We start from the raw sequence: 22,629 nt of genomic DNA on the forward strand, positions 1-22,629 counted from the left end.
CGGTACCGGGAGCTGCCGATGCGGCGGGGGGGCGATGCGGGCGGCGCGGAGCCGGCGGTAGCTCCAGGACCGGGGATCCCCGCCCCGGGAGCATGGGCTGCATCGGCTCCAAAACCACCATCGGTGGGTGAGCGGCACCGGCGGGGGACGGAGGGGGGTTTGGGACGGGATAGGGGGGTGGGAATGTGGGGGGAGGATGCTGAGGGGCTAAGGGGTGGGATACGGGGTGGGTTATGGAGACTGGTGGTTCATGGGGAGTGGGGGGAACAGAATTCGGGAGCTTAAGGATGAAGTGGGGGAGGATACAGGGAGCTTGAGGGCTCTTGAGGACTTGGGTACATCTAGGGTGGTGGGGGCTATGGGGGAAGCTTCAGGGCTCTGGAGGATTCAGGTACGTCTAGGGCAATGGGGCTATGCGGGGAGATGGGAAGGAGGGGGCGACAGGATTGGGGAGCTTAAAGATGAAGTGGGGGAGGATACAGGGAGCTTGAGGGCTCTGGAGGGCTCAATACGTCTAGGCTGATGGGGGCTATGGGGGGAGCTGAGGCCTGGGGATGCTGCTCTAGGGCAGCTGGGGGTGTGGGGAGATGTGGGGGGGTGAGGATGTGTAGGGATTTGGGGGTTGGATGGGCTGAGGTGCAGCTTTAGGGGAGCTGGCAGGTGGGGAGGGGATTGCAGGGGGCTGGGAGGAGGGTGTGGGACTGGGGTGCTGGTCGGAGGCCTGGGAGGGTGTGGGGGTGATCTGGGAGGGTGGAGGTGTTTTGAGGGGGATCAGAGGGGCTGGCTGGCGGGTGCTGCAGGGGGTGGGGTGCCACAGGGTGCTGTGGGGGTGCTGCAGATGCTGCGGGGGAGCTGCAGGAGGGATGGGGGCGCTGGGGACTGTGGCTGTGGTATGAGAGGCTGGCACTGGTGAGGACTGGGATGGTGCTGGAGTGTTGCAGACACGCAGTGGGGTTGAGGGGGTGACTGGGGATGCTGTTGCTAGGGGTGCAGAGCTGTTGATGCTAAGGTGTCATCGTGGGGTACCCCTGCCCGCAGCTAGATATGGGGGTGATGCTGTCAGCAGTTTCTCCCTGTGTCAGGGGCTACCAGCAGAGGGGGGAGTGCTGTTTGACCCACTGTGTCCCACTTCACGGCTGATTTACGTCAACTGGGCCCGCCTTGGTGCAGGGGGAACGAGGCTTCTCAGAGACTTACTGCCCCAGCCCCTTGGGGGTTGGTCTGTCCTTGGGGTCACAGTGACAGGGAACCTTCCCTGGTTCTGGTGCTCGGGAGCCTGTGCCTGAGTGGCTGGAGACCCATCCATTTGGGGTGCAGGTACTTTTACCCCCCTCACCCCATTTGTTGCTTTTCCTCCTGCCCCAAAGATGGGCGACCGAAGAGGGGGATGTTAGAGATGGTGGAGGAGTGCCAGCACCCCGCAGCATGGCACAGCACTGCCACCCTCCACGCACACAGTGCCTGGCCCCATCCGTCCCCCTGTGCCTGGTCCAGCTGCCCCCACTCCTCCTGGAGCAGCCGCCAAGCCAGGACGGGTGCCCAGTACTCAGTGCTAGGCTGGGGCCACGCGTTACCGCTGACACAGGTGGAAGAGCTGCCCAGGCGTGAGTCACCCGTGCCGCAGCACCCAGCTGCTCCAGCGCGGTCCTGCAATGAGTTGTGTCTGGTCTCAGACCAGGTGAGAAGCTGCTACCCTGGTGGAGGCTGAAGGGGCTGCCAGGGGAATAGAGGTGCTGATGCCTTCTTGGCTCTTCCCGCAGTGGCTGTGGACACGACGCTGTGCGTGGAGTGGAAGGAGGTGAAAGTGCTGTCACCGCTGAGTGCTGCCCGCCCGCTGCCCCGCCTGGTGCGCCAGGCCTCCTTCGACAGCCAGGACTTCCTCCAGGTACCACCGAGCCTAGCTGTGCCCGAGCACGGTGCCCGTGTGCTGCTACCCCACAGCAAGGCACCCATCCCAGCCATGACTGGGGGTATGACAGGCTTCGCTGCCTGCCGCCCCACTGCCTGCCTGTCCCTGCCAGCTCACAGCCGGCTCCGGGGCTGCTCTGACGTCAGCCACAAGTCGGGCTGTATCCTGGGAGAAATCACTCCACGGTGCCTTGTTGCCATGGCAATGCAATTTGTTGCGCGCCTCCAAATCCTGCATCGCTTCCCCCGTGGCCACAGGCTCAGGGCCTGTCATGACTGGGACAGGCCATGGAGACATGCGGCAGAGTGCCCTGGCAGGGGGCTGGCATGAGGGACCCTGGCCATGGTGACATTGCACACGTGTGTGTGCACGAGCTGGAGGAGATGCTCGATGGCACCAACTAGCATTGGGCACACACGTGTGTGTGTGTTTGTGTGTGCACGAGCTGGAGGAGATGCTTGATGGCACCAACTAGCATTGGGCATGCACACGTGTGTGTGTTTGTGTGTGCACGAGCTGGGGGGGATGCTTGATGGCACCAGCTAGTATTGGACATGCACGTGTGTGTGTGTGTGTGTGCACGAGCTGGGGGAGATGCTTGATAGCACCAACTAGCACTGGGCATGCGCACGTGTGTGTGCACATGCAGGTATATGTGTGTGTGCATAGTGAGTGCATGTGTGTGCAGTATGTGCACACACGGAGCGTGTGCAGCAGGCACACGTGTGTGTGCAAGGAGCTCACCTGTGTGCATGGTGAGGAAGGCCTTGGCTGCAGTGCGGGGGCAGGGGTATGAGCCTGCCCGTGCACAGCGAGTGCATGTGTGTGTTTATGTTCAGTGCGTGTGTGTGAGCATCAACATGTGTATGTATGCTCGGTTACCTGAGCTGGTGCATGCAGCAGGTGTGCACCGAGCAGGTCTGTACGTGCAGGTCTGTACGTCTGTATGTCTAAGAGTACAGGTGTGAGTGTGCACAGCGCCTGTGCAGAGTGCGGGTGTGCTAGCAGCATAGGAGCACGTACAGGGGAGTGTGTGACCTACTGCCCTGTCTGTAGTGGCTGTGACCATCCCTCTGCATGCGTGTCCGTGTGCCTGTAACACACGTGTGTGTAGAACAGACACCTCAGGCCCTGTGGGGTGGGCACTGGGTGGGATTGAACTTCTTCCCAGGGCGTGGAGCTCCCCCAGCAGGAGTGGGGCAGGGGGTGGGCATGGTGGCTGGGGACCGTGACGCTCCTACCCACTCCCACAGGTCAATGTTGAGGATACTGTCGAGATGCTGCCCAAGTCACGGCGCGCACTGACCATCCAGGAGATCGCTGCCCTGGCTCGCTCCTCGCTGCATGGTAACTGCTCTTCTGGCCCAGGGTGCAGGGGTGACCAGGGGGCATTTGGGGAAGGGGGGTGTGTTGCCTGTGGGTGAGGGGGCTGAGCTTCTTGGAGAGGGCATTGGAGTCACCCTTCTGTGGTTTGAGGGGCTCAAGCTGTCCTTGGGGTCCCTTGTGGCACCCAAGAGGAAAAGTGCTGAGTCCTAAGGGCTGGAGGTTGGGGGAGCTAAATCCCAGGGTCGCGGGATCCATGGAGGAAAATCAGTGTGCCCAGAGCATGCTGATGTGTGGGCGCATCTTGCAGGCATCTCGCAGGTGGTGAAGGAGCATGTGACGAAGCCAACGGCCATGGCGCAGGGCCGTGTTGCCCACCTCATCGAGTGGAAGGGCTGGTGCAAGCCGGTGGAGCCACCCACCGCCCTGGAAAGCGCCTTCAGCTCCTACTGCCACCTGAGTGAGGGCGAGCAGGAAGCACGCTTTGCTGCCGGTGGGCACTGCACGGGACACGGTTGGAGGACACGCTCCCCCACCGTGGCTGAGGGCAGGGGCAGTGGGACGGGTTGTCTCCATCCATCCATCCATCCATCCATCCATCCATCCGTCCATGCATCTGTGCCACGGCACTGTGGCGACAAAGGTGCTGGGACGAGGGGCTTTTGGGGCACCTGCCGGTGCATGCTTGACCTCTGCCTGTCCCGTGCCAGGCGTGGCAGAGCAGTTTGCCATCGCTGAGGCCAAGCTGCGAGCCTGGTCCTCAGTGGACGGGGACGACTCCAACGATGAGTCCTACGACGAGGACTTCATGCCCTACACAGAGAGCTCCCAGACCACTGGTAAGCGCCATGAGGAGCCAGAACCCGCCAGGTCAGGCAAACTCTCCCGCTACAATTGTTGGTGTCCTGCTGATGATGTCAGTATCTACTGCCAAGGGCTGGGGAAGCAGGATGCCCAATTCTCCAGCCTGGCCACCCTGTTTTGGGGCAGTTCCCCTGTCTGGTACTGTGTCAAGCAGTTCACTTGCTGGGCATGGGGAAGCCCTGCAATGCAGCACTCTCCCTGGTGCCAGGGTGTACTTGGCTTTTCCTTTGGTGGTCACCAGTGCCATGCAAGCAGCGGTTTTGGGCTGTGGGGACACGGTGCCTAAGCTGGGGCTGGTCCCATCCCACAGAGCACAGGGTGGGGGGCAGCTGTGGGTCCACAGCGCCGTCAGCCCTGGACTGACCCCAGGCATCCTCGTTCCCTGCAGATCTGCCCAGCGCGCTGCTGCGAGACCTGCTGCAGGGCCACCTGTGCCAGCTGGGCTTGCGGCACAGCTCCTGCGAGCCCGAGAGTGACTCCTCGCACACCCTCTCCCCCGAGACCCTGTGCTCCAGCCTCTGCAGCCTGGAGATGGTGTCCCCCTCCGAACTCACTGCCAAACTGCTGGGCTCCCTGGGGGGTGAGGACCTGCTGCTGCCCAAGCTGTCCCCCCCGGCCCGCCAAAGTGCCTTGCGGGGCCTGGCACGGCTCCGGTGCCAGGACTCCCTCTACTCTGTGTCCTACGCTGAAGCCTGCGTCTCACCCGCTGAGGAAGAGGTGGTGCTGAGCAAGGACTTCCCGCTCCGCCGCAAAGTCTCCGATGTGGCCTCCTCTGGGGTGGCATCGCTGGAGGAGGAGGAGGAGGCTGAAGAGCCCTGATGCCCTCCTAGGGTGCCCTGCTTCTCCTGGCGGGGGTCCAGCCCCCCCGCCGCTGCGCCTTGGCCGGACCCTGCTAGCTGGATGCAGGGAGGGTTCGGGGGGCCAGCACAGCCCACCCTGGTCCGTGTGCCCCGCCGTGCCCTGGCCCTGCTTGGCCACGTTGTTGTCCTGGATTTTTGCATGACAGCGGGGAAGGGGCACGGGGAAGGGCTTGGGGAAGTCCGACCCCTACCCCGATGCCCACATGTGCCCCCCAGAAATACTGATAGGACTGTATCAGTGGGGCTGATTGTTCGCATGTTCCCCTCAAACCACCCCAGGGGTCCCTTTCTGGGAATGCCCCGTTGGCATGGCTAAACCTCTCCGACTATCCTGCAGTGCCCCACAGCCCATGCCCGGCTCCCTCGGCTTGGGGCGGTGGGGGGCATTTGGGGAGTGGGGGCCTTTTCTCCTCTCTCCCCAGCCAGTTTTTCTTGGACTGAGTTTTATACTGTGAACTGCTGGGGCAGTGGGAGAGGGCTGGGGGTTGTCGGGGTGGGGGGCCACGGATGTGCCGTGGCTTTCTATACTTTTTTACGTGTGTGGGGCAGCATGGGGAGGTCGCGGGGCCCGGTGGGTGATGTCCCTAGGCTGGGGACTCTGGGCCGCCACCAGTGACAGCACTCCCAGCCAGCCTTGTGATGGGGGGGGGCTCCCCAAGTCTGCCATGGGGCAATGTGGGGTAGAGAGAGGAGGGTGGCGGCAGGTCTCCGGACCGATATCCCTGTCCCCAAGTCACTCACCCCTAGCAGGGAACCAAGTGCCTACATGAAGGGTGACAGCCTCCTCCGTCCTGGCCGGGGGTGGCACCCCAGCGCGGGGGACCCCGAGGGCCATGCCGTGGGTCTGGGCATGCCATCTCGGGGGGAAATGCCAGTTTTTGCCAACGCTTGCGCCCCGCTTCCCGCATGGCATGTGTTCTTGTGGGGCCGCTTGCCTGCTGCATGCTGCTCCTCACCCAACCCGGCCTCGCACCCAGGATGCCCCGAGCACCCACTGCACCCCTGCTCCCACCAGTCCCCAAGCACCTCCCATCAATCTCTGCCAGGCACAGCACCCATTCCCCCATCCCTGCCATGGGGTGCCCGCTGTGGGGCTGGCTCTCCTCTGCCCTGCATGGCCAAGCTGCGGGGAGATGCAAGGACCAGCAGGTCTGACACCACGTCAATGGGCTCCCTGCCACCTGCTACCACCCCCATCCCTGTCTGGGGACAGCCCATGGCGCTGGGACGGGCTGAGGGGGTTTAGGTTGCCTGCAGGAGGGGAGGGCTCAGCTCTGCGTGTGGATGCACGTGTGTGTGTGTGTTCACCCCTGGGAGTGTATGTGCATGTGCACGCGTGTGCATACCCGTGGGAGATGCCCAAGCCCCCCACCCCGCTGCAGCACTACCCGTGGGGAACCCATAGCGTGCCCACACCCTGGCACTCTCTCCTCCATCCTGCCAGGCCTTGAATAAAGTCTGTTGTGCAAGCACTGTGCCAAGTTCCTCTTCTTGCAGGCTGGTGGGGGGCACCTCCTCCGCAGGGAACCAGGGTAGGACGGGTGGCAGTGACACATCCCCCAGCCCGCGTCCCTGCAGGGTGACAGTGGGGCCTCGGTCCTTATCTCGCATTCCTGGGGCTGAGGTGTCTAATTATGGGCATCTCGCAGTGGTGGCGAGCGTCTGGCCCCCTCCCTGTGGCAGGGGCCTTGGGGGGCACAGGCAGCAGGCGCCATGGCCTCTGCTTACCGCACCGAGCACATCAGCACCTATGGCCAGGGCCATGGCGAGCCCCACTTCGAGAGCGACCGGCGACACGGCCCCTTTGGGACACGGGCACATGAGGCCTTCGGGTACCCAGGTAAAGGGGCTGGGGGTCCCCAAATGCTCCCCGGACTGTCCTCCCCCAGTCCCTTTGTGCCAACCCCCCAATTCCCCAGTGTTCTCAGTGTCCCTGCTGTCCCCAGACCCACGTGCCCCCAGCTCCCCAGACTCTTCTGAGCACCCTGGTGCTTTTGGACCCCTCTGTGTCCTTTCCTGCTCCTCCCAGACCTTCATAGCTGCCCTTACGTCCCCATCACCACCTTTGTACCCCTGACCCCTTGGTGTCCCCTATTATCCCACACACTTTCCTGTACACCCCTGTAGTCCCTCTGTCACCCCAGCCCCACCGCTCCACCCTAGACTTCCCTAGCCATCCTCTGTGCCACTTCCCTGCTGTCCCCAGGTTGTCCAGTGCCCCCAGACCCTTACAGTATCTTCGGGTGCCTCCAGCCTCCCTAGTGCCTCCTGCTACCCCAGATTTCCACACATCACCTCACATAACTCTAAGGCCCCTATTTTACCATGCAACCCCCCAGCATCCCCTATGTCCCCAATCCCCCAATGCCACCTGCTAATCCCAGTGTCTCCAGCCTCTCTCACAGCCCCCTGGAGCTCCAGCCCCTGTCACTGTGCTCCCATGCCTTCTCACTGGCAGCCCCTCAATGCCAACAGGGTCCCCAGGCACCGTGTGCCCCTGCAGCCTGGGCACCTGGGTGCACGCCCAGGGTGACACCTACCAGGTAGTGGCTGATGTCAGCCAGTTCGAGCCTCCTGACATCGTGGTGACCACCTCCAACTGCCACATCGCCATCCAGGCTGAGAAGGTGAGGCGCCCCTGAGGGCACCATTCTGCTCCCCAGTCACTGCGCAGCAGAGGTTCTGCCTCGTGACACCCTCTCCTGCACTGGGGTAACTGGGAGCTATTGCCTGGTGATGGGTCAACAAGTAGCTTTAGCTCCACTGCATCTCTCCTGCACTGGGGTAAATGGGAATTGCCCATGCTGGCACTGGGATAACTGGGAACTGTCCTCCCAGAGAATGGGGCAACCAGGAACTCCTGCACCACTGCATTCTCTGCTGAGGGGCAGCAATTGGGAACAGTCATAGAATCATAGAATCACTAGGTTGGAAAGGACCCACCGGGTCATCGAGTCCAACCATTCCCATCAATCACTAAACCATGCCCCTCAGCGCCTCATCCACCCGTCCCTTAAACACCTCCAGGGAAGGTGAACCAACCACCTCCCTGGGCAGCCTGTTCCAGTGCCCAATGACCCTTTCCATGAAAAATTTTTTCCTAATGTCCAGCCTGAACCTCCCCTGGTGGAGCTTGAAGCCATTCCCTCTTGTCCTGTCTCCTGTCACTTGGGAGAAGAGGCCAGCTCCCTCCTCTCCACAACCTCCTTTTAGGTAGTTGTAGAGAGCAATGAGGTCTCCCCTCAGCCTCCTCTTCTCCAGGCTAAACAACCCCAGCTCTCTCAGCTGCTCCTTATAAGATTTGTTCTCCAGCCCTTTCACCAGTCACTGCTGACACTGTGATAACTGGAAATTACTCCAAGGCTGAAGCAAGTGGAACTGCTCTGCTGGCAATGGAGTAATTGGGACTTGCTCCCAAGTCACTCTTTTGCTCCCTGCTGGAGCTGGGGCTACTGGGAGTTGCCCTGTCACTAGCGCTGCGGTAACTGGGAACGTGCTACATGCAGCGCTGCCTCCCTGCAGGTGGCTGAGGATGGCACCGTCTGCGACACCTTCACTCACAAGTGCCAGCTGCCTGAGGACACGGATCCGCTGTCAGTGAGCTGTGCCCTCACCGAGACCGGCACGCTGGTGATCACTGCTCACCGCCGCACCACTGCGAGCCCCAGTGAGCCCCCGCAGCCGCAGTATCGCAGCGAGGCCACGCTCTGAACTGGCACCTGGTAAAGAAATGCTTCTTGCCCCGAGCGATGCCAAACCCAGAGCCACGGCAAGGCTCAGCCAGTGCCCGCTGGCTGTGCCCCCTCCCCACATCCAGCCCCTTGGCACTCTGGCTCTGCTTATAAAGTCCATTTATTAAATTAATATAAAAATCTCTGTATTTACATGAGGGGGAGAGGCATACAGTGGAGAGCCAGCAGGACCCCCCATTCCCAGCCACAAGGCACCCGGACCTGATGCCCCTCTGCCCCATGTGCCACCCCATGCAGGGACATTGGGCTGTCCGTGGGTGGGGGAGTGAGGGCTCTGCCAGGGGGCACAGGTGCTGGAGTGGAGTTGGTGGAGGTAGTGAAGTGGGAAGCCCCTAGAGCTGGGAGGAAGGCGGGGGACATGGTAGTCACCTGGGCAGCCCCTGCCACAGGACAGGGGCAGCGGCACTGGATGAAGGGTGCTCAACCCTATGCCGAGCCCGCCACAAGCTTCACCCAGCACCTGCCAAGGATCTCTGTGGCACCTGGGGACATGGCGGGGACCTTGTCTCACTGCTCCTTGGGTGTGTTGTTATCATTGTCGCCCCTGGAGCTGGCCTCACGAGGCATGGAGTGGTGCTGGTGGCGGTCCCAGAGCTGGTGCAGGGCGGTGGTGTCAGGCTCGCCGGCGCTGGCAGTGCTGTCGCGGAAGCTGGCGAGTGGCGGGCGCACCTTCACCCCCTTTGCTGTCAGTGAGCCCTCGATGGCCTTGCGCAGCTGTGGGCACCCCAAACCCATGGGCAGGTGGCTCTGGGTGTCCCCCACCCTGTGCCCCATCCCCATGCTCCCTGCTCACCTCCATGAGGGACACCATGCCCACCAGGCGACCAATGCTGGTGACGTACGCATGGTCCAGTCCCAGCAGCGAGAAGATGGTGTGGGTCTGCAGGAAGAGGGATGTAAGCTGGGGGTCCAGGAGGGTCTGATATGGGGGTCCAGGGGTGCCCGGGCCCACCTTGTGCAGCGATGTGTGCTCCACCAGCTGGAAGGGTGCGGGGTCGATCTTAGCACTGCTGAAGTCCACGAGCTGATCCAGCTGCTGCTCTTCCCACTCCAAGATCTGGGGTTGGACACACCATGTGGCAGGGGGCACAGGCCCCCAGGGTGCCAGCTAAGTCCCCCTGCCCTCCCTCCACCCAGCACTGTGGGGGCATTGTCCCCTTCCAGCACGCCTTGATACCCCACTGGGATCACTTGGGTCCTCGTGGGCAGGAGGGCCATGCCTGCCCCTGCCCACCCCCTCACCTCTGCTGGGGTCATCTTGTCACCCAGGTCCATCTCCTCCTGCAAAAGAGGCACGTGTGAGCAGGCTGGCAGGCAGGGAGCAGGCAGGGAGGCTGCAGGCAGCATGGGAGAGCAACGGGACAGGGGGTGGGCAGCACAGGGGCCAAGTGCAGGCGCGTGTGGGCAGGGGGCAGGTGGCATGTGGGAAGAGCACAGGCAGCACTTAGAATCTAGAATAGAATAGAATAGAATAGAATAGAATAGAATAGAATAGAATAGAATAGAATAGAATAGAATAGAATAGAATAGAATAGAATAGAATAGAATAGAATAGAATAGAATAGAATCACCAGGTTGGAAAAGACCCACCGGATCATCGGGTCCAACCATTCCCATCAATCACTAAACCATACGCCTCAGCGCCTCATCCACCCGTGCCTTAAACACCTCCAGGGAAGGTGAATCAACCACCTCCCTGGGCAGCCTGTTCCAGGGCCCAATGACAGTTCCCGTGAAATATTTTTTCCTAATGTTCAGCCTGAACCTCCCCTGGTGGAGCTTGAGGCCATTCCCTCTTGTCCTGTCTCCTGTCACTTGGGAGAAGAGGCCAGCACCCTCCTCTCCTCAACCTCCTTTCAGGGAGTTGTAGAGAGCAATGAGGTCTCCCCTCAGACTCTTCACAAGGCTAAACAACCCCAGCTCTCTCAGCCGTTACTCATAAGGCCTGTTCTCCAGCCCCTTCACCAGCTTCATTGCTCCTCTCTGGACTTGCTCCAGAGCCTCAACATCCTTCTTGTGGTGAGGGGCCCAGAACTGAACACAGGATTCAGGGAACGGTCTCACCAGTGCAGAGTACAGAGGGAGAATAACCTCCCTGGACCTGCTGGTCACACCGTTTCTGATACAAGCCAAGATGCCATTGGCCTTCTTGGCCACCTGGGCCACTGCTGGCTCATGTTCAGTCGCAGCCAACCAACACCCCCAGGTCCTTCTCCACCAGGCAGCTTTCCAGCCAGACTTCTCCTAGTCTGTAGCACTGCATGGGGGGAAGGGTGCAAGCAGCACGTGAGCAGGGTGCAGGCGGCATGTGGGAAGAGAATGAGTAGCACGTGGGCAGAGCACAGGGAGCACGTGGGAAGAGTGCAGGCAGCACATGCTGGCAGGGTGAAGGCAGCACATGTGGGCAGAGGGCAGTCAGCACGTGAGCAGGGTGCAGGGAGCACGTAGGAAGAGCACAAGCAGCACGTGCGAAGAGTGTGAGCAGCACATGCAGGCAGGGTGCAGGCTGCACGCAGGCACGGTTTGGAAAAGGCCCTGTTCGGGTAACATGATTGGTTGGGAGGATATATATCACACCACAATTTGACATGGTGGGACAAGCCAGGCTTGTGATTGGTGGGGAGAATGCAGGCTGTGCCACGACTGGCTGAGCAGAGTGGCCTAACCCACAGCCGGGACTGGCCATGAGGCTCTGGGTCACCCTACAATTCGCCAGGATGGTCTGGTTGGGATTGGGAGGATGCAATCGGCTGAGCGGAATCAGCGCTGTCTGATTGGCTGCACAAACACAGCCAAGACATGATTGGCCAAGCAGAATCTTGCCAGTGCCCTGATTGGTTCAGAGAATCTGTGCTGGGCTCCAATTGGCTGAAGGGCACCATATGCAGCCTGGGATCGGCTGCGGCTTACCGTGATGGAAATACGGACGTGTTTGGCCTTGCGATGGGCCTTGCCCTGGGCCACAGGGGGAGAGACAGCGGCGTTAGTGCATGGGGCGGTGCTGCCATGGGCAGGGCCGAGCAGGAGTGGGAAACGATGAGCAGGGATGAACAGGGATGAGCAGGGATAGGAAGGGATGGGGTGAGAATTGGCAGGAGTGGGGATGAGCAGGGGTGGGATGTAATTAGAAGGGGTGGGATTGATGGGAGAGGATGACGGCAATCAGAAAGGACCAGGCAGGGTCAAGTGGGGCCTGGCAGGTCCAGGCGCTCACCTCGGTGGGCTCTGTGGCGGTGTTGGCACAGAAGAGGCTCTTGAGGGCGATGCCAGCATGGTCAGTGGTGCCAGCTGTGGGCAGGGAGGGGTCAGCAGGGGAACATGGGCAGGGGATGGGGGATCTGGACACAGACTCACCCAGGGGGGTCTCGGCCAGGCTGCTGGGCACCCGCTTCAGCGCTGGCTTTAGGGGCTTGCGGGAGGCGGCACGGGAAGGGGCGCCCGAGGAGGCGTCTGTGCTGATCTGTGGGGGGACAGGGTGGTGGTGGCACAGCAGCAGGGGGCACCCTGGCAGGGGGTTCCCTGTGCTGGCTGCCTCCCTCACCTGGAAGCGAATGCTGGCATTGGAGACCCGGTGGCCATTGTCGGCCAGTGCCTTCTGCTGCAGAGCCTGGAGCCGGCGCTGGGGGCTGAGCTGGTGGCTGAGCAGGGCCCCCAGCTGCGCCCGCTCAATGGAGCCCAGCAAGATCATGGACTCTGCCGGTGGCAGTGAGAAGCTATGTTGGTTCCTGATGCCCCCTTTGCCACCCACAACATCCTGACAAACCCCACATTCAGTGTAGCTGCTGGCACAGCCCCCTGCCTGGTCTCACCAGCCGACTCCACCAGTGGCAGGCTCTTCATCTTGGTGCTGTGCACGACGTGCTGAAGGTCCCGGTACTTGCAGTTGAGGGTGACGTAGCGGATGTCACGCACCATGATGTCCTCCACCCGCACGTTGTATTTCCTGCCCAGGATGGGTGTCCTCTAGGTGATGCCAACCCCTCCCCTTGTGCCTAGTGGGGAGCTTGGGGACAGGGCAGGGGACACACACTCACTCGTGGTGGCCCCAGCCCAGCTCAGGGAGGTAGGGCAGCTTCTTGATGCGGATGATGCTGTCGTAGAGGGAGGGCTGGAGGCTCTGGGCCACGGCGTTGGCCAGGATGACGGCGATCATGACGGGCAGGATGTGCGAGATCTGCCCCGTCAGCTCGAAGACGATGACGGCCGTGGACACGGTGTGGGTGACGGCACCTGACAATGCGGCTGCCCCTGTTCCCATTCCCGGGAGACACGGGGGTGGCCATCAGGTGCTGCCCTCCAGGCTGGGTCCTAACCCCTGCGGCATCCACCTCATGCTGAGACTGGCAACCTCTTGGGCCACCCTCAGTCTCTGGGGACATCACATCAGTTCTGGGGAATCCACTGGCTCTTTTGGAGCATCTCCAAGCGATGCACACCATGGTGTCCCTATGCCAGCCTGGTACTTACCCACCACAGCGTAGCCCCCTGGGACGATGCGGTAGGTGTTGCTGTCAGTGTGGATGCCGTCGGGGAACCAGGCTGCCATGCTCTCCCCAACCAGGCGCCCAAAGGCTGCCCCTGCTCACAGAGAGGTGCCGGGAGTGGGCGCAGGGATTCTCCCAGGCCAGCCTCATGGCACTGCTGGGAATGGGGACACCTGGGGACATTCCATTGTGGCCAGGCAGGTTGCTCCCTCCTCCTGCCCTGTCCACATGGGGTACAGGCTCTCACCAATGACGAAGACAGGCATGAAGGCTCCACAGGGCACCGGAATAGTGGTGGCCAAGGCTGACATCCAGAACTGCACAGGGGACACAGACAGGTTAGTTGCCCTCTCTGCTGCAGCCCTGCCTCCTGTCCCTGCTGTGCCCCACCACTGGTTGCCCTGGAGCAGGACACGGACACCACATCATGCCATGGGGCAGCCTGCCAGCACCTCCCAGCCAAGATTCCTTTGATGACATGTTGGGGACACCCAGTCAACACCTTGGTGGCCTCTGGGAGCAGCCACTCAATGCCTCCCAGTGCTACCTCACTAGCAACCACCCAGCACCTCTCTAGTGGCATCCAGGAGCCCGTCCCCAGAGCCAGGAGGCACCCACCTTCATGAGGATGAAGACAACAAGGGTCACAAAGACATTGGAGCGGGGGTGGCGCCAGGCCTCCAGGATGCCCAAGTACTCAAACTCATCACTGACCCCCTGCTTGGCCCATGTCTGGTTGTCGAAGAGCGTCACCAGGGTGTCCTTCTGGGTGAGCTGGCAAGGGGCAGGAGTCAGCTGGGGCTGGCGATGACCCCAGAGCAGAGACTGTTGTGCCACCCCACGGTGGGTACCTGGCCGGCCATGAACTGTCCAAAGCCAGGTGGGAAGGTCAGCGTGGAGATAAGCAGCGTCACCAGGGCAGGGAAGAGCAGGCGCCTGGTGGGATGGCACAGGGCAGGGGTTGACGGTGCAGCCTCCGCTCCACTGCCCCAGTGCCAGGGACCACCGGGCACCTACTTCTTCATGAGAAAGCGGTTGATAGTCTTCTGGCGGCGCATGAACTGCACGATCTTGCGGTTGAGGTAGACAAAGAGGGCACCCCCGAAGCCACTGGCAATCCTGGGCAGAGGCAAGGGGTGAGCACCCACATGTCCTGCTGCCACTGCCATCACCAGCAGCATCACCACTACCCCGGAGCCATGGAACGGGTGCCACGGTGGGTGCACTCACCCGATGACGGCAAAGGCTGGCAGCTCCTGCAGGTCGAAGGGGAAGTCAAGGCGGAAGCGGGTCTTGAACAGTGCTGTGATCGTCTCTGGGGGAGCGTCAGGGTCAGCAGGGCTGGACAGGTGAACCCCCATGCCCTCGACCCCACTTGGAGGTACCTTCATCCTTGTTCCAGACGGCGAGGACCCGGAAGATGAAGGCACTGAAGGTGGCAGCGAAGAAGCCACGCCAGTAGTTGCGAACAGCAAAGAAGGTGGAGGTGACCTCGATGCTGAAGAGGACGCCTGGCACCAGGGGGAAGAACACGAGGGAGGCGGCGAAACCCAGGTAGGTCCTCGGCACCTGGCATGCTTCCCACCCTGACCCCATGCTCGTGCACAGCCTGCGGGGGTCCAGCCAGCCCCACGGACATGCTATGGGCCGGTTCAAGGTCTTCCCTGGCAAAGCACGTGGCCGGTCCCCCTCTGGCAGCAGTGGGTACAGCAGAGCAGGAGCCAGCGCCAGCAAGAGGGTAGCGTGGGGATGTGAGTAGAGACATGGCGGCACTGGGGTGGAGGGGGCGCACACAGATGGACAGACAGACAGATGGGGCAGTGCAGCAGGCAGAAGGCAAGGGAAGAGTTAGACACATCACCAACCTATGGGCAGGGCTCAGCAGGGCCGGAGCGAGAGGCTCCCTGTAGCACAGGGTGGCAGGGGAGAGGACGAGAGCAGACGTTACACCTCCGGGAGGATGATGCCCGCTCCTCCATTCCTCCTCCCTGCGGAGCAGCACTGCCCTCTCCCATGCCGGCCATCCTGGGGGTCCTGCTCACCTCACCAGGTGGACCCTGGTGCCCGGGTGGGAGGTGCGTGGGGTTTCAGGGGGCCCAAGGTGACCCTACCTCCAATGGGGGCGGCGAAGCAGCAGCCAACACCGACGGCACAGGCAGCTGCCAGCATTTCGATGTTCCTCGCCTCGTTCTGCAGGTGGGCCGGGGCTGAGTGAGCACTTCCCCTTGCCCCACTGTGCCCTGGGTGCTGTCAAACCACCTGGCACAGGTGGAGCCACCCTGGGGCCAGCCAGCCCTGCTCACCTCATAGATGCCCCCGAAGAGGGAGAGGAAGCGGCTGAGTAGGGCTGCGCACATGCTGGCGATGTGGACGAAGGGGCCCTGGGAGGACAGCAGGGGGGCTGAGGATGGTGCCCCCCAAAGCCCCCTACCCGATCTGTATTGGTCACTGCCCTTACCTCCTTGCCCAGGGGCATACCGCTGCCCAGGGCACACGTCAGCCCAATCACCTTGGCCACGAAGGTCTTGAGGGTGAGGTATTCCTTCAGCACGACACCTCGCAGGATGGTCTTCATCTCAGGGATCCCTGAGCCTGGCACCATGGGAACAGCCCTGACCCACAGCCATGGAGAAGGGATACTGGGGAGCACCTGCTCCATAGTTCTGGGGGGTATCCTTGATGCTCTCCCACAGCCCACTGCCATAGGGGGACCCCAGAGACATCTCTCCACCTCTCCCCACAGTACCAGTTGGTAGGAAGAGCCCAATGGCCACATAGGGACAGCTCAACCCACAGCCCCGCAGGGTCTCCAACTCCATTGGCCACAGGAGACCCTCTGAAGACCAGCTCTTAGCCCTAGGAAGACATCCAAGACCCCTAGCACCATAGCCCAGGAGGACACCAACCCCTTTACTCACAGGAGATCCTCTTAAGACAAGTCCATAACCCTTAGAAGAACCCCAGGCCCATAGTTCAGGAGGACATCCACCCCTTAGCTCCCAGAAGACCCTCTGAGTACTAGGCCATAGCCCTTGGAAGACCTCCAGGACCCCAACCCCATAAACCAGGAGGATACCCACAGACCCAGGGATGGGACACCCCACTAGGGTGCAGGTAGCACATCCAGTGCCCTACCCACGGCCTGGGGCGCAAGGATCTGGGTGAAGCCAGCTGAGAAGGTGATGAGCACAGTGGGGTAGGTGACCCAAGCCAGGTATTGCAGCAGCACGTTGGTGTCCAGGCCCCCGTACATCCACTTCTGGGCTGTGGGCACAGCCGGCCGGGTGGGTCATGGGTGGCAAGCAGTGTGGCGCAACGCTGCGGTGCGGCCATCCCTTGCCCCGCCACGGCCCCAGGAGCATGCACCACGCTGCCAGCTCACCTTGGAGGCAGGTGGCGATAGCAAAGTCCATGGCCCAGCTGACCAGCGCCATGACCAGCCCCAGGAGAATGAGGAAGACCCAGTCCTCGCCCACTTTGGAGATGAGGAACCGCTGGCACTGCAAGCCGCAGACTGTGGGCAAAAGGTCAGGCTGAGGGCTGGGTGCCCCATGGCTGGACACCAGCACTCACAAGCCGCAGCACCGACCCAGCACCCTCCAGCGCACAAGCACCGGCCACCACAGCTGTGACACCACCACGGGCAGGAACAGCGAGACAAACGGCACCGCCGGGCACATGCCTCCCACCAGCACAGCTCCCCTGGCACGGCCCCCGGCGGAGGAGCTGGGCCCCCCCCCAACCCATCTATTTTGAGCCATTGTGTCCCTGCTGCCTGGCGGGCAGGTGGCATTGTCCTCGGCGTCGGTGTCCCGTAACAGTCAGAGAAATCTTATCTGCTGTCACTGTGGGCAGCCGTGCCCAGAGTGCCCAGACCATGCGTTGCTGTGGGGCTGTGCCCACCGGTGTCCCCCTTACCCCTGTCCCCATCCCTGGTGGCCCTTACCGCGGCAGGGGGCACAGCGGCCCTGGGTGTACTCCAGCAGCTCGGAGGGGCGGCGAGGCCGGTGGGTGCCCCCTTCTCCTTTCTCCTGCTGCAGCCGCAGCCGGGCTGCTTCATCCTTGGCAAAGGTGCCCAGGTCCTGCGTGTAGCGCCCATACATCTGGGGAGAAGAAAGGTGCAGGGAAGTCAGAGGGGGGCTGGCACCTCAGCTGCTGTGCCCAAGTGGGGAAACTGAGTCAGGGGAGCGGCAGGCACGCTGGCATGGCCTCCAAGTACCAGAGGGTACCAGGCAAGGCAGTATAGGGCCATGGAACCCCAGGGGAAGGGGCTGGGCAGATAACGATCTAGGGATCAATGAGGACAGCTTTGCCCACGCTCCCAGCACAGGCAGCCAGCACTGCTGGTACCAGTCCCTGGCCCTGCCCAGGTGCCCTGGGCACTGGGCTGGGCTGGCGGAAGGTGGGGAAGGGCCTCCGGCAGTGGGAGCGCAGCCAGTTTGGCCAGGAGACTTTCTGAGGGCTGTTATTGGGGTTGTGCTGGTGCTCCGCAAGCAGCTCCTCTTGGCATCACTAAAAGCAACGCTGAACTCCCCGCTAGGAGACAGGCTTGGCAGGCCACGTGTGACGTGAGCTGTCCGGTCTCAGCCATGGCAGAGGGGCAGTATGGCAGGGAGGGTGCTGGGTACCCCCCAGGCTCGTGGGAGCGAGAGGCACAGCATCAAGCATGGGGCATTCCCTGGGTGGTGAGGAGTGGATTTTGGGGAGCAAGGGGGTGCAGGGGGCTCCACGCCCCTTGTGTGCCTCCTGTCCGGCCGCGGCACGTGGCCTGGCCTTGGCAGGGGGGTGGCCCTGGCAGTGCCCCTGGTGCCAGCCAGGAGCTCTTTGTGTCCGTCCTCCCTGCAGAGCCGGGGGCATTTGTCCTGCGCTGGCAGGCACTGCCAAGGACTCGGTTGCTTGGATTCCGCCTCACTCCCCCCGGCATGACCTGAATGCCAAGCGCCAGAGGTTGGCCCGGGACAAAGGGAGGCTTCAGGGCTGTGGGGGCCCTGCCAGGCTCCCATGTCAGGACGACGTGAGCCCCATGCCGATGCCGTGCCCACCCGCTGTGGTGTGCCAGCGCAGCGCGTGGCTGCCCAGCCGAGGCGCAGCCGCCCTCCTCCCTGGCACGGCCCGTGCTGGCACCCAGCAGAGGGGCAACGCCGTGGGTGGGCACTGCGCTCAGCACATGGGCAGCCCAGGCCTAGCACCCTGGTCATCCTCACCAGCCCCAGCCTCCTGGCATGTGCCAGCTCTCCGTGGGGATAGCACCAAGGTGTATTTCTCACGGGGCATCGCTCCTGCCCAGGTCCCTTTGGCTAGGAGAAGAAAGCAGCCAGAATGGCGCCAGGTGGATTCTCTGCTGCCTAATACCCGGGTTGTGCTTGGCAGTGGGAGGGAGGGGGGTGATACAGGTAGGGGGGGCATATTCATTTCCATTGCTGACCCCTTCCTGGCATGCCCCCAAACTCCTGCCCAGCACGGGCTCAGCCTATGGAAATACGCTGGTGGGAAGGCACAAGTGAGGCAGAAATGCCTGCTTGGTCTCCTCAGGGGTCCAGATCAAGCATCGGCTGCCGGAGGACCCCAGCCCCACACGGGGCCCTGTGTTCAAAGGCTGCCTTCGGACGAAGCTTGTTTCCACTGGAAGATGAAACAAGCCAGGACCCCAAGGAGCTGCTGCCCCTTGCCAAGTGCCTGCCTCCCCCAGCCCCACTGCCACCCCACGGCCAGCCCCACGCTGAGTGCCCACGAAGGGGTTTGGTGCCACCTCCTGGGGCTGTGCCCCCGATTTGGGGTCACCCAGCCACGGGGGGATCCAGCCTGCTTGTGAGGGAGGACTTCGCTCCCCCTCTCCCCACCGTTTGCAGCCAAACCCACTTGCAACAACATAAGTACAAGAGAAGGAGGCGCGTCACCGCGCTGCCACCTGCCACCCCAAGCCACCCCTGTGCCCCGTGCCACAGCCCCACGGGCAGGACGTGGGATGCCAGGGGTGCCGGGAAGCTGCAGCCACCATGCCCGTAGCCCTGGCACGGCCGTGGGGCCTTGGAGAAGGCCAGCGGTGGGCTCATCTCCTTCCTCCTCCTCCTCCCACTTGGGTTATTTTTCCACAAAGGCCTTTTGAAACACAAACAGCCCCGGGACTCCGGCCTCCGCCGCGAAGCAGCTGAACAATCACAGTGCTGGGCAGGCAGGGAGTGGGCACGGGGAGGGGGGGAACCTGGCAGGGGGCACCCAGGGACACAAGCGCGGGCCAAGACCGCTATGTTGGTGCTGGGCTCCGGCGCTGTGGGCACGGGCCATGCCGCAGCCCCTGGGCAGTGCCTGCTGCGCCACAGCGATGCTGCGCCTGCGGCGGGTGCTGGCATCTGGCGCTGCTCTGTCCCTGTGCCACTCTGTTCCAGAGCACCCAGCTCGCCTGGCAGCAATGCCCACCTCCACAAGGCCAGTGGCAGCCAATCTTCCCTCCAAAAATTATGATTCTGGGGGGGGTCCCTCGCTGGCAGCGGGCAGGCAGAGGCTGGGGGGGTGTCACGCTGGGCGTCTTAGCCAGGCTGTAATCGCCCTGAGCGGCTCCGCGGCGAACAAGGGCAGTTTGTCAAGATTAATCCGCAGCCCCTAGGGGCCCTTTGCCCCCCCCCCACCCCAGCAGCTGGACATGCGGGGGGCACCGGAGCCGGCGTGGACCCTGGCACCTTTAGCATGGCCAGGGGCTCTCATGGGTACCTGCCTGGCACAGGGTCCTCAGGGAGGGATGTTGTGGTCTAAGGAGACCTTGAGAGCTGGGGCTGTGGCACCCTGGGACTGGTGATATCTGGGGTGGAGTAAGGATGTGGGGTGGGGGTCTTTGGTCACAGCCCCACAGCCTGGCTGTGATGCCCCAGAGCTGTCCCCAGGGCAGTCTAGCCCGTGCCAGGCTCCAGCTGGATCCTGATCCCCCTGGCAGGTGCCAGCAGGAGCTGGAGGTGGCTCAGATGCACTGGGGAGGTGTGTGCACAGGCAACTCCGGAAAGCCAGGTGTGAGGCTGTGGGACTGATGCCCGCACCCAGCCTCACCCACAAGCCCCAGGGGGTTTTGTGAGCCTCACCACAGCCCAGAGGCCACGGGCACGGGTGCTCTGGTGCACCCAGGGCACGGGTGCTACCCCACCCAGAGGAAGGAGGGCAAAGTCTGCCGGTGCTGCGCAAGGCTGTCCCAATATCGGCCCAGCGTTCCTCTCCTCCCATGCTGACCGCAGGCTCCTCTGCCCACAGTGCCCGGCTGGGCTGGTCTCTCTGCCACCCACAGTGGACACAGCACTGGGAAGAAGCTCCCCCACACCCTGTGTCAGACAGTGCCCCTGTTGTGCCCCGGCTTGTTCCCTGGCTCAGCCCAGCTGCGGAGGCACCGCGGGGCTGATAAGATCACGGAGACGCTAGACAAAGCCAGGGCTCCCATGGCCAGCCAGTGCCCCGCATCCACCCAACAGTGATGGGGAGGGGCAGCTCGGGGTTGGCACTGAGGGGGACCCCCAGACGAGGGCTCTGGGTGCTTAAAAAGATGGTGCAGAGGGTGCTTGGTGCAGCAGCACCCGAACACCGACTGGTGCCCACAGCCCGGTTGGGTGAGCCCCATTGGGTCTGGTCCTACTTGTACCAACCAGCTCAGGCTCTCGGCAAACTCGAACAGCCGTGGGCACGGGTGCCTGACAGCAGCTCAGCCCCCTTTTCCCTGCCCACCTCCCCACCTTCCCATCTCTGCCTGGCTGAAAGCCTTCACCAGGGCAAAGTACCTGTTTCCTGAGCCACCCTGGGCACCATCCCAAGCAGAGTTCGGGGAGAAGCACCTTTGCCCGGGATGTCTGAGGGCTGGGGGCAGCGGAAGGGCTGTGGGCACGGCAGGGAGGGAGGGCACCCCCGGAGCTGCTGAAGTTGTAAACATGGGGCTAAGGTTGCAGGCAGAGGAGATACGGTATCTTAGGGGGCAGAGGGCCGGGAACACGCAGTCCGGAATGGGGTGAAGGGTGCCCGGGGGAAGCCTCGCAGGGTGGGCACCACCTGATGACGAGGGGATTTGGGGAGCGGGAATGAAGGGCATGTAGAAGTTGTGCCTTGGCCGTGGGGGCTCAGGTGGGCTCCTCTGCTGCTGGAGAAGGGGGGTGGGCTGCGGGGTGGCACTCCCACTCCTCTGCCCTTCTCAGCCCCAGCCTGGAGCCAGTCCCCCCCCGCACCCCGGTACTCACCAAGGTCTGCTCATACTGCAGCGCCCGCTGCGCCTCGCTCTCCGAGGCCATGGCACGGGGGCTGCTGCTGCTGCTTCTACCCGTACCCGTGCCCGGTGCCCGCGGCGGCTCCTCCCGGTCTGTGCGGGGCGGACCCGGAGCGATGCCCGGGGGAGGGACCGGCTGCGCTCCGCCCCGCACACAGCCGGGTAGAGATGGAGGAGCCGGGATGGGAGGCTAACCTTCTCGTCCCCGCCGATGCCCGCGCCTGGCTGAGCTCAGCCTTGGGGTGCAGCACCCTCGAAATCTCACAAGGAGCCCCACAGGGTGCGCAGAACCTCAGCATCCTCGCCCGGGAAGGGCTGAGCTCGAAGCCGTCGAGGAGCTGGTCCTTACCGCGATGATGCTCAGCGCTGCGCGGGAGGAGGAGGATGGTGATGGGGGGCTCCGCTCGTGGTTGCTGAACCCACCGCGCAGCCAGAGCTCAGCCCTTCTCTGCAGGCAGAGCGGAGCACTAAGAATCCTTGAGCGAGGCGATCCAGCATGACAAGCCGGACGCTGGCACCTGCGCCTCCTCCCTGGGGCACTGCGTGGCACCTCTATGCGCAGTGAAAGATGGATCCCGTGCCACTGCCAGGCTGGTGTTTCACTGGACCAGGAATGGGCTAGTTTGCACCGCCCCGGTGCCACCCTCCGGTTTGACGTTGGCACCCCCAGGGGTGGATGGTGATGGCTGGGCTGGGGGCAGGGTACTGGTTTGCGGCAGGGAGGCAATAAAATGGGCTGCCTGCTCATTGTGTCCCTGGGCACGGAGCTCCCTCCTCACTCGTCAACTCCTGGCACTGCCCTGCCACAGCGGGACATTCATCCGGAGGGGCTGCCCCGTGCCAGGACACACGCTTTGCCCGCTGCCACCAGCATGCCCGGTTGTGGGCCACCAGCACGCTGCAAGGCTGCTGTGGGTGCCACCACCCTGCTGGCCTACGTTCCCAAGGGCATGGATAGGAAGGACACCCAGGGCTCTGTGCCAGACTAGTATGTCCCAGTGCCATCTTCATATTGCCCTGCCACTACCCCAGTCTAGCCCAGTGTCGACTCTGATTCCATCCCGGTACAGGCTAACACTGTCCCACTCTAGCAGCGTCGTTACGGCAGTATAGAATCATAGAATCATGGAATCATAGAATCACCAGGTTGGAAAAGACCCACCGGATCATCGAGTCCAACCATTCCTATCAATCACTAAACTGTGCC

General features: G+C 62.7%; 3 protein-coding genes across 6 annotated transcripts; 2 read left to right on the top strand and 1 right to left on the bottom strand.

The window, feature by feature from the left end:
• The first annotated feature begins 18 nt into the window (after positions 1 to 18).
• Positions 19 to 5,412, top strand: FAM131A (family with sequence similarity 131 member A). Its single transcript, XM_069864581.1, is given in 7 exon segments — positions 19 to 75; positions 78 to 123; positions 1,761 to 1,885; positions 3,163 to 3,256; positions 3,543 to 3,725; positions 3,943 to 4,071; positions 4,485 to 5,412. Coding segments are annotated over 7 exon segments (1,065 nt in total). The 3' UTR covers positions 4,916 to 5,412.
• A 217-nt stretch (positions 5,413 to 5,629) lies between these two features.
• LOC138724742 (uncharacterized) lies at positions 5,630 to 8,818 on the top strand. Its single transcript, XM_069864959.1, has 4 exons — positions 5,630 to 5,865; positions 6,606 to 6,796; positions 7,432 to 7,583; positions 8,479 to 8,818. Exons 1-4 carry the CDS (start codon positions 5,630 to 5,632, stop codon positions 8,665 to 8,667), a joined length of 768 nt encoding a protein of 255 aa, XP_069721060.1. The 3' UTR covers positions 8,668 to 8,818.
• Positions 8,819 to 9,135: 317 nt separating this feature from the next.
• Positions 9,136 to 21,486, bottom strand: CLCN2 (chloride voltage-gated channel 2). 4 transcript variants are annotated; one of them, XM_069864636.1, is made up of 23 exons: positions 21,397 to 21,486; positions 17,139 to 17,295; positions 16,575 to 16,706; positions 16,328 to 16,456; positions 15,651 to 15,784; positions 15,496 to 15,573; positions 15,304 to 15,382; positions 14,578 to 14,703; positions 14,423 to 14,507; positions 14,210 to 14,311; positions 14,044 to 14,128; positions 13,811 to 13,966; positions 13,440 to 13,509; positions 13,176 to 13,286; positions 12,743 to 12,956; positions 12,518 to 12,651; positions 12,063 to 12,401; positions 11,923 to 11,996; positions 11,619 to 11,663; positions 9,951 to 9,989; positions 9,661 to 9,765; positions 9,502 to 9,588; positions 9,136 to 9,422 (listed from the first exon to the last, which is right to left on the bottom strand). In XM_069864636.1, the coding sequence occupies exons 1-23, from the start codon at positions 21,445 to 21,447 to the stop codon at positions 9,216 to 9,218; spliced, it is 2,739 nt and encodes a 912-aa protein (XP_069720737.1). In that variant the 5' UTR covers positions 21,448 to 21,486; the 3' UTR covers positions 9,136 to 9,215. The 4 variants fall into 4 exon arrangements, 2 of the variants coding, with proteins under 2 accessions (XP_069720737.1, XP_069720738.1); XM_069864637.1 differs by lacking the exon at positions 11,619 to 11,663 and having other exon boundaries at positions 9,137 to 9,422; XR_011338074.1 differs by lacking the exons at positions 9,136 to 9,422; positions 9,502 to 9,588; positions 11,619 to 11,663 and having other exon boundaries at positions 9,730 to 9,765; positions 12,059 to 12,401.
• Positions 21,487 to 22,629: the final 1,143 nt, after the last annotated feature.

Source organism: Phaenicophaeus curvirostris, chromosome 10 (genome assembly GCF_032191515.1).
Source record: "Phaenicophaeus curvirostris isolate KB17595 chromosome 10, BPBGC_Pcur_1.0, whole genome shotgun sequence".
Lineage (NCBI taxonomy): Eukaryota > Metazoa > Chordata > Aves > Cuculiformes > Cuculidae > Phaenicophaeus > Phaenicophaeus curvirostris.

Coding starts and splice junctions, on each gene's coding strand:
- LOC138724742 (XM_069864959.1), top strand. CDS start 5,630: ATGTGGGGTAGAGAGAGGAGGGTGGCGGCAGGTCTCCGGACCGATATC. Junction 5,866..6,605: donor TGCGCCCCGCTTCCCGCATG/GCATGTGTTCTT, acceptor GGCATCTCGCAG/TGGTGGCGAGCGTCTGGCCC. Junction 7,584..8,478: donor TCGCCATCCAGGCTGAGAAG/GTGAGGCGCCCC, acceptor GCCTCCCTGCAG/GTGGCTGAGGATGGCACCGT.
- CLCN2 (XM_069864636.1), bottom strand. CDS start 21,447: ATGGCCTCGGAGAGCGAGGCGCAGCGGGCGCTGCAGTATGAGCAGACC. Junction 15,785..16,327: donor CCTTGCGCCCCAGGCCGTGG/GTAGGGCACTGG, acceptor CCATGGTGCCAG/GCTCAGGGATCCCTGAGATG. Junction 13,967..14,043: donor GACAGTTCATGGCCGGCCAG/GTACCCACCGTG, acceptor GCCCCTTGCCAG/CTCACCCAGAAGGACACCCT.